This window comes from Monodon monoceros, unplaced genomic scaffold (assembly GCF_005190385.1).
Source record: "Monodon monoceros isolate NGI ecotype Baffin Bay Population unplaced genomic scaffold, NGI_Narwhal_1 Super_Scaffold_6, whole genome shotgun sequence".
NCBI classification, from domain to species: Eukaryota; Metazoa; Chordata; class Mammalia; order Artiodactyla; family Monodontidae; genus Monodon; species Monodon monoceros.
Genome location: NW_021703783.1, coordinates 66,799,861 through 66,810,645, shown reverse-complemented (window position 1 = coordinate 66,810,645; position 10,785 = coordinate 66,799,861). Strand labels below are relative to the sequence as shown.

Sequence of the window (10,785 nt, the reverse complement as noted above, 5' to 3'; positions counted from 1 at the left end):
AATCATAAGCATCTCACTTCTCATACCAGCCTTTCCACTTCATTGATTTGCACATATGAACCATAAAACCCCATCAATATCAGCTTTAATGTGGTTTTCTCTTGCAGGGTTCACAATAAGCTGAGATAAAATATTTTCCCTCATTACATTATGCTGGTTTGTGGATGCCATTAGTAAAAAGATGACATAACAGCATGTTCATAAAGCAACTACACATGGAGCTTACTTTCCAAAGCCTCAATTTCTAGGCCACAACATATGAATCCATGTTTTCTTTATTGATTGACAGCTCAAGGCTCATTAACATTTCCATCTCAATCAAGTTAAAAGAGATTTACAGGTTTGAGATGCTACAGAGCTCCAAAAGTAGATGGGGGACACAAACTAAATAAATGCATCTCTAAATCTGCTAATCATTTTTAAATGAAATATTTCAATAAAGAGTAGGAAAAGCAAAACAAAACAAAATTAAAGTTCACTGGATCGTATTACACAGCAACAGACTGGAAAGTCACTGGAGAACTTAGCTTCGTGAAAAAAGCCCCAGACTCAGGAGAGTTAAAGATGCTAAGGAGCATGAAAGGTAAATGCAGCATTTTGCACATTAGATTTACTAAGCTATCACAGAATATTGACTGCACAATAGTAAGAGTTTAATAAAACTCATCTGTAATTTTAGAAAATATATTAACATTACAAAATTATAAGACTGGGGTTTGAAAAGTTGAAAAGATTTTTTAACGATAATTATTTTAAGGCACATTAAAAATTAAAATTATAGAGTATTTTTGAGTCAGAAGAATAATATTAATGAACCAGAATGAGCATCTACCCTTTATAAATGATAAGAATGAAACATTACAATAAAATATCCAATCATTAAGTTGATAAATATTTAAATTTATGTCATTGAAATTTAAATGGGATGTATATTTTCTTAACATTAATCTATTTAAGATGACAAAGTAAAAGAAAAAGGCTATTTTCATTTTCTATTCTGAATTAATTTACATGTCAATTTATCTTTGAAATATCCAATTATAATAATATAGTCAAATAAAGTTTATTAATACATTAATGATCCATTAGTACTATAAATGGTCCAATAAAATACAGTTATATTCTCTTATGATAATATTTATGGTATTACAATTTATTATTGGTTACAAAAACCATCTCTAGTACATGTGTAATAAACATTTTAAATAAAAAAAATTGGATATGCAAATTCCATTACAATATTTCAAGAATTAATTTCTGGAAGCCATTCCATATGAACACAGGAACAACAGCAAAACTGTATTTTACAGATGGAAAATAAGAGAAATCCATCAGAAAACAGAATCGTGAAATATGTATAATAATACAAATTAAATACACTTAAAACCTTGTATCCGATTGGTAATATGACCAGTTATCCACAGATCTCTTGAAAAGAAACCGTGTGCCATATGCTTTGAATGCTGAAGCTTGAAGGATTAGTTTGAAGTTTTCACCTTCTTTTTGCCACTTCCCCATCCACCACTGAGTTGTACAGGATTGTCACGGAATGATATACGTTCTTTCTTAGAAGGTCTTGTATTTGTTATCATCGATGCAAGTATTCCCTTAACTGAACAACCTAGACAGTGACATTAAATGTTCACTTTCACTTAACTTGATCCAAGTAAAATTATATTTAAAAGAAATATATTTGTCAATCACATGCATTTTAGAACTGTATGATCTTTCAGTTTAAAAAAAGTATATTGAGTTTCCTTTTTGTTTGCAAAATAATATAATCAAAGTTTAGTATAATTGTATTTAGGTTAAATGAAAGAAACTGACTTAAAAAATTAAACAGATATAACAATTTCCTTCTATCTACAATCCAAATGTCCCTGGTATTTCAAGACTATGAAATGATATGTCTTAGTTTCTAGATATTTACATTTATGTTTTCATAGTTTAAATTTTTATAATTGTTTATATTTCATAAACAATGAATATGTTAAAATTAGTTTTAGAAATAGTCCTATTGAATTAAGAACTTTTTCAGAAAAATAAACCTTGGCAAAATGGAAAGGATATTAGATGCAGAATCTAAAGATATTCATGGTTTCTAGTCTGGCTGCATAAAACACAGCTTTGTGACTGGACAGGTTACAGCCTTTCTGAGCCTTAGTTTTATAAATGAGGGAAATGATCATGCATTACAGGGTTGTTGTGAAGATTAACTTTCTGATTATATTGCAATGGTGGTTAGACCTGGGAGAATGCTTTGTAAGCAGGTGCTATAAGATGGAAGAAATAATTATTTACATTCAACAAGTTAGAATTTATCCAGAAAAAAGTAACAAAAATTGTTATAGGGTTAAAAGCACATAGTAGTTGCAAGAATGGGATAGCAGATTAGGAATGTTTTACTCGGCAAGACCCCAAGATGCCGTATCAAGAATACTATTAAAGAATTATGATCGTCTGCTTCAAATCTCCTGAGGATTAAGCAAGTGCACAGGGATGTATCAGTGGGGAAACGATTTGAGAAGCAGCAAAGTGAGGCATTCCAGAGCTCCCTCAGTCCTGGTTCGAGGCAAAGGTTCAAACCACGTGACTCTTCTTCGTTGTGATGATTTTGTGCTTTAAATAAGTTTAGAGGGAAATATATCAAAAAATTTTTTTCTGGATTAATACTTCTCCAACTAAATTTTAAAATATTTTAAAAATATATGTCCAAATAGAAAGGTTTGAAAACATTAGACCGTTTGTGGAAATTGGTCTGTAATTTCAAATTTGATGCAACATGATGGTGAAAATTGATTGTAAAAGTCCATCTTATATTTAAAAGGTTTTTTAAAACAGAGTATTGCTTTTTGATTTTTAATCTTAAAACTATGATTAGGAAAACAAATTCAAAGGAGTTAATGAGCCTCTATAAAGGGAGCATATTTTACTTTTAGTCCATACAGAAAATGTTACTAAAAGGCAGGGAAAAAAATTAAAAGCTATTGTTTTAGGAAATGGTAATCTAGGCACAGAAAGGCTGATGCCTATGACTATAGGCAGAAGTCTGTGATGGAATTAAGAGATAGAAGAGAGTGCAGTTTAGAGACCTTCACAGCTGGCCCTCATGAAGACAATCTCAGCAAAGAGACAAACAAGAGAGATACCAAGTGAAGTTGGCTTCTATGTGCCAGCCAGATTTAGCCTGTGTTAAACTACCCGCAGTAAGTCAGTCAGTATCCTCTTTGAAACTTCAAGAACTGCAAGAACTCTTTCAAGCAACAGGAATGCTACTGCTACATAAAAGCAAGAATTTCCTAATGATAAAATAGTGGCCTAAAAAACTAAGAAAGCATCCTCAAAGCTTGTCCTCTATTTGCTAGTTCCATATTGGAAATATATATATATATACATTTTTTTAACCAAATAACAGAATGGAACGTCTACTTTGGTCTATTTTAAAAAAAACAACAGTAACAGTAAACCCTCACCTTGCCCTAGCAAGTAAAAATTCTTTGATGAATAAACTATTTCCTGGATAACAAGTACCTATTTATGAGAGCACATTATCAAGGGAGAAAGCTGGGGCTTGATGGGCAGGGAGGCAGAGAGGATTGAGAAATGAAGAGCTATTGGGACATATTTAAAATTCAGGTACATTTAATGAAGATAAAAAACTAGAGATTAATAAAAGAGTAAGCGAATTTCCACAAATGGCTAACAAATGTTTTGTTCCAATAGTGAAAGCTAAATCAAGTTCCTTGCAAGCATTACTCAAGGTAATAAGTAGAAATAACTATATGTTTTAAAATATAATTCAATAACATAGCTCCATTATTGGTTAATATTTTTGATGGAAGTATCTTAATAATAGATAGATGTATTATTTAATGCCTTTATTCTTAATATAAACTTCTTATCAAAGATGGCAAATAATATGTAAGAAAGGTGGCACTTTCTGTACAAAGCATTGAAATATTTAAAGATAATTTCATATACTTCTAAAATAATTTCAAAATTAAAGTGAATTGCATTACAGCATAACTTTTCTGTAGACCAAATCCTCATTCTTAACAGTGTTTCTGCATTCTAAAGAATTTTTCTATTGACTACAAATTTACCGTATGGCACATTTTTTCCCTAATACTGTTCTGTTGTCTCTGTTATTTTGAAGCTGTTGATGAATCTTCAAGGCTTTTTGTACTCATCCACAGTGTAACCCTATATTTAAAAGGCAGCTTGTATATTTTTCATTGTTTAGTGTAATTCCTTCAGCAAATAATTATAATTTTAAAAACATATTGTGTGATACTACAAGACAGCTTTATAACAAGTTTGAAGTACATTTTCTGTGGAATGAAAACGCTGTAGGAAATTAGTCTTTAAAATTACATAAATACTTATGTGAATATATAGCTTTTTAAAAAACAATATTTTAGATGTGATTAAATAAGCTTGCATTTTATTGTTTTGCTACATGTAAATAAACAATTTGAGCAGTAATCGATATAGCTTATTCTCTCATTGCATATAGTGAGAGTCTTTGTTATCATATAAATTCTTGAACCACCAGATATACAGAAACATTGAGGAGTAAAGCAACAGATCTACGAAGGAACCACATATTGGCATTCATTGCAAAGCTGTTACTTTGTCCTATGATTACTCTAGAAATGAAAAAAAGAAAATAAAGAAGCAATTTAATACAGTCAATGTATAATCATTCTGAAATTACTTACCCACATGAAAATACAATAGTGAGAGAATCTTGCCTCAAAAAATGGATATTAGAGCTAGACCTACTGATGGGTTCCTGGAATAAAAAAATTATAACTAAAGGATCTTTGCCAGTTTTGTTCTCTTTCCTGCAACATTATTGTTACAGATTTTACATTTTTTTAAACAACAGTAGGCTGCATATTTGCAGGTGACCATACAAATCAACCAATCAGTCTCTTACATATATGCTGAAAGTATGTGTTGATAAGTACACTCTATCTTCAAGTAACTTACTGCTTGCCACATAATCTGTGTTCTGCTAAAGATTTGTTCTGGTCCTTTAAAATTTTGGAGGGGTTAAATCCTTGGTTCTTTAACAAATGTCAAGGTCTATATATGCTGTGTTTTGATAAGTAATTTAATATGTAAAATGCTTTGAATGACTCTCCTGGTATGAATAAGAAAAACTTCCTTAAACAGGTTAAAATAGAAATTTCATGATGTATAGTAATACGTCATCGGATTTTTGTCGATACACTATGTGTCTGGATATAGAAATCATTTCAAAGTCCTTCCCATATTGTACTCCTTAACAGCAGATACAGCAGAAGTAAAGCATGAAGGAAAAAAATTCAACATTTTAATGAAAGTGACCAGAACAAATTTTTAGCAGCAAAGCGTTTACATCAATTTAAGTGCTGTGAGTGAGTTACACTGGGCAAGTTTGAGGCTGAGGTAGATATTACAGTGTTCAAATAACAGTTGCTTTTTAAGGCTATTGCTATATCCAGCCTTGAATTATAATGAGTATTTATAGATAGATAAAGTCTAACACTAAGAATGAAAATAAAACAAATAAACAGGTTGTTTATATCACATTCAGATTGCCTCAGTGTAACATGGTGATTTTGCTTGTTTTTGAAATTGTTTTCAAGCTTTTTCAGTGAATAGAAGCTTTCTCTATAACTTATAAAAATACTAATAAAATTTCCCTGTTTCTTGAAATCCCAATTGGAAAATGACATTTATAGTTATCCTTCTTACCCAATATTTAAGAGACATATAAAAAAGCAAACCAGTTAGGTTTGGTACATTTGATAGTCACAAAAATATCCACAGTATTTGTTATTGTTGCTAAAAATCATGATGCCTGATGTTTCTTTTTAAATCAACATGACACATATAATTTGCTTTGTCTATGTACATTTATTTTGAAAAAACAATTCCTAATGAGCATAAAATCTAATACATATCATATAGGGTAGGGTATCTTATTTTGTTATACAATGTAGATTTTTACTTTTGTATTTTGCCCATTTCTTCATCTTTTAATAATAGCTACCATTCATATTTGATCTAGAATCTTTGAGGCCTCCCTATAGTATACAGTGTTTCCCCAGGTTTTATTATTTTTAACATACTATTGTGTTGATTTCTTCTTAGAGGTGTGTTTGCACAGACAAGGATGGCTAGAATGTGGTGCTAAAAATACTATTTTGTTTCTTTAAATCCGGTGGTTCTTATACTAATATTGATAATAAAATTATTAGTCAATTAGTCAACTAATAAAATATTAGTCAATAATATTGACTAATAAAACAAGGTTGTTTTAATTTTTTTTCTGGAGGAACTTTTTTTGAATGATTTATTTTTTGGTTATAAAATCTAAATTGGTTTTGTGATTTTTTCAGAATTAGATTTGCCTTCTGTCACGTGACCCTTAAATAACTATTCTGTCCTGGCTTTTCTGGCTTCCCACCAAACTAGTAGATACTTGTGTATTTAACCTCCTAAATTGACTAGGTAATAAAAAGTGTAACTCAGTAAGGAATTAAGAATGAAATTTAACAAATCTATAAGTCATCTAGGCATCTATTTTCTTCTGCACACAGTTGGTTCTAAAAAATCAGGTCATATGTCCCGTTTTTCTTGTCAATTCAGAAAAGGTCTGTTCCCAAATTCTCCAGTCATTCTAAAATTATTCTCTTCACGACTCTATTCAATTTTATTATACTTACAACTAAGTGTCCATAAGCATTTGTAATTAAGGAGTAATGGCATGAATTATGCTAATAATTGAGAGCATTTTTTACCCTTAATTGATATGCATATTCCTTTGAAACAACCCAGTTTTTATATAACACTCTAATTTCTAATAATCTTGTCTTACCCCTCATTTTCCCATGTTAATTAATTTTGCCAAGAGTAAACATATAGCAAAAATATGCATTTTAAGTAAATTCCCAAATGTTTATCACTGTGCAGTTATCCTTTGGAATTTAAATATTTAAAACCTAAATTAGATTTTCAAGATCACTTGGAGTCTTTGAAAGCTTGAATTTAAACTCTTCCTTTTATTTACACATTCATTCAATATGTATTTACTTAGTGCCCATTATGTAGCAGGCACTCTGCCTTTCAATGAAGCTTCCCTGTCAATATTCCTCCATGCGCCAAGTAATATTAGTAACCATCATACTACAGTTGCTTTCTATTTCACTCTATTCTCATAATTCCATCCTTACAATCCTCATATGGAACTTGTATAAAACAAATACTTATTTCCACATTCCCAGATAGTGAAGACTTGTGGATAGGTTTCCCAAAAACTTTTCATGGAAACTTTCATTATCCCTTTTCATGCATATTAGTTCTTAGCAGGGAGACATTTGGCAACAATAAACATGACTCGCCTGAGGATTTATTATATTATTGCACTTCAGTTTCATTCATTTGACAAATGCATTTCACATTTGACCATACCCATTTATTTTTGCACCACATTAGCTAGTGTAAGAAATCGGTTGGAAAGCGACAACCAAAAAAAAAAAAAAAGTCAAAGTCAAGCTATTTATTTATGAAGGAAAGGGGTAAGAACTAAAATATTACAGTTAGAAACATGATGCTTTAATCTATTATCAATAGAGCATACATGGATCCTGTCCTCAAAACTGTTAAAATGTGTGTAAGTTGGGTTTTTCTTTTGTTTTCTTACAAAGAATAAATGTAGTTGACATATGTACAACTAGTTCTCTCACACAAGTACAGTTGAGATTTGTCTTTCTCTGGATAATGTCAACTGCTGGTGAAACTAACTACTGTTTTAGATCTGTAAACATTATTCTGTGGTTACTAATAACTGTTATATTTAACTGTCTGGAATCATTGTTGACTGTTTCATTAAACTGTCTCGGGTCCTGGAAACGGGCTGTATTGAGCTAGCTGTTAAAGGACATTAAATCAACAGCTATTTATTATGTGCCCTACTCTGTGCTAGAATTTTAATATATGTCTGTTGGATGTTTCCAGCAACCACGTAAACATGCTCTTGGTATAATAGTAATTAATTTTGACTATCCAGTTCTGATTATGGGAATATTTGAAGGGTTGAAGTGTTAATGTTAATGTATTTGTCTATTCAGGGACAAAATATTAAGACCTAACAAATCTGTATTAAAGTTCCTGCCAAAAAAATTGAGACCTAGAAAAATCAGAGTTAATGGTTTAAGCAATAATAAAATAAAAGCCTTAAAGTTTAAATTTTACATTGTTAGAGACAAGCTCTTGCTGAACAAAATTTTTTTAAAATAGTAATTCTATGATGTAGCTCTAAGATTCTTTACTGATGTGTTACTTTAAAATCAAACTCTTCAGCTAAGAAACAAGAGGATAAAGAAAGCCAGATTTTATTATACACAGAACAAAAAAGTTTAACTTGGCCACAGTTATTTATAAAAATCTTATTTTTACCTTATTTTTATCTGGGGAAAAATATAACATCTAGAGCAGGAGTAAAGTTTGAATATTTTAAATGGGAAATCTGGTAAGTCAATTTTTACGTCTACTATGAAATTTTCCAACAATTGACATAGATAGTGGTATTGTGGAATTATTTTATAAGAAGATTTTGTGGGCAGACCGCCATCATTTATAAGTATGCCAGTTAATTAAAGGTATTACTACAGTGTGCTTTTTAACAACCTCTTTATTGTGCATTTAGCATCAACAGTATTTTTGCTTGTACACAATTATATTACTTACTATCAAGTCTATTAAAAGACTATTATGTGCTATCGTCCACATTTTCTCATCATGCATTTGTCTTCAATTCTGCCAATGTCCATTTACTCATAACCTTCCTGAAAATGTCATACTGAAGGAGTAGCAGGGATTAGGAGTCCATTATGTTCCAGGCCCTGGCTTGGCATTTTTTATTCACCATCTCATTTAATCCTCAATAAAACTGTGCACGATACATATCACCCTCATTTTAAAAATGGGGAAACTGAGGCAATGCAGTTAAAGTATTTGCCCCAAAGTAAGTGACAGTAACACAAGTGAAACTTGGCTTTACATGACTAAGTTTTATTAAAAAGAAGACAATATCTTTTTTAATTTTAAGAAATAAAGTATGCTTCTAATATAACAGTACCATAAAGAAAATCATTAGGCAGCAAATGTGAGATGTGTATCTGTTTTTGCATGTCTTGTAATGGAAAGAACTGTCCATTATGGGAAATAGGCCTATGAACTAAAATTGAATAAAATGTATAAATGAAAAACAATACTATCCTTAATTTCTGTAAGCTGAGGAACAACAACAGAAAGATATTTCTTTATCTGTATCCATATCTATATCTTACCTGTATCTATGTATTATATCATAACCCTTAACATGATTTTTTTTCTTTATTATTAAGCCTTTATTTTTTTAAAAAGAGCAGTTTAAGGTTCACAGCAAAATTGAGGTAAAGGTACAGAGATTTCCCATGTACACTTGGCCTGCATATATGCACAGCCATCCCCATTATTGACATTCCCCAGAGAGGTACATTTGTTACGTTGATTAAACTATATCATAATCACCCGAAGTTTAGAGCTTACATTATGGCTCGCTCTTGGTATTGAAATTCTGTGGGTTGGACAAACATATAATGACATTTATTCATCATTATGGTATCATAGAGAGTATTTTCACTGCCCTAGAAGTTTTCTGTGCTTCACCTATTAATCCCTCCCCTTCCAACATGATTTTTTAATTTAAGAATTACTTTATCAAAAGACTTTTTTCAGACTTTCTTATCCTTCACTTATGTCACTGTCTTTCTGTTCACCTGTCAAGGTCTTTGTAAAGTAGGTGTTACCAGAATTTCTGAAGTCCTTCAAAGAACACTCCCATATTTGAATGATTTGGGCTGAATTACATGAACATATACTTTAATAAAATAACATTAATGAGTGTCCCCTTTGAACTTTACAAAGATAGACATGGAATATTAGAAACTACATGTTTTTTTTCTTTAAGAAAGTATATGAGGACAGTGTATCAGAATTACATAGCTACCTAGAGTTTCTAAAGGCCATGTACAAGTAAAATCAATATGCTAGTTAAGCAGTGGACAATTGAACCAAAACTCAATTTTTTAAAAATATATAGTTTCAGTCTATACTAAAAAATATGCAGGTAAGGACATAATTAAACATAACTTTCACTCACCTTTTGATCACCCTATGTGACAGAAAATTAAGTTAAATGTAAAACGTTTCTAAACATCCAGTGAGGAATTAATTGATTTGTAAATTTAAGTTATGGAATGTAGGGAATCAGTTGGAAGTAGCAGAGCTGCCAAAATGGTCAAAATGCTAGTTAGGGAACTTGGAGCCTTGAAAAACGGAAATTTCAAAGGAGATTCAGGTTAGGAGTAGGGTGGCAGAAGGCTTGGAGAGCAGCAAGATGACAAAATGGGGAGATAAATTCACCAGTGAAGCATCAGTGACTAGTATTCATAAATTAAAGTCATTTATAACTATATTTACAACTGTATTCACCCAATCAAGTTTCCTTACTGTAGGAGTGGAGAGAGACTGCTCTTGACCAGAGATGTGGGTCCTACCACATTAAAAATTAACATTGCCATTCATTAACACATCTTTGTGTTGGATGAAACTTGTTATTAATACTTTCAGAGAGAAAAACCAAAGCTATTTCACATAAGATATATTGTTCATGTTTTTGAAAATAATAAGACAATTTTTGAAAATAAATTTAAGCATTACTTTTTTAAAAATTTGTAATATTTGCTA

At 30.9% G+C, this 10,785-nt stretch overlaps 1 protein-coding gene across 2 annotated transcripts in view; it reads right to left on the bottom strand.

Moving 5' to 3' along the window:
- Positions 1–1,403: 1,403 nt before the first annotated feature.
- Positions 1,404–10,785, bottom strand: part of LRRIQ1 (leucine rich repeats and IQ motif containing 1) — a 197,776-nt gene continuing 188,394 nt past the window's right edge. For both annotated transcript variants that reach the window (XM_029204164.1, XM_029204163.1), the window contains one exon: positions 1,404–1,621. In XM_029204164.1, coding sequence (XP_029059997.1) covers positions 1,479–1,621 — 143 coding nt within the window. In that variant the 3' untranslated portion in view covers positions 1,404–1,478. The remainder of the gene's footprint in view (positions 1,622–10,785) is intronic.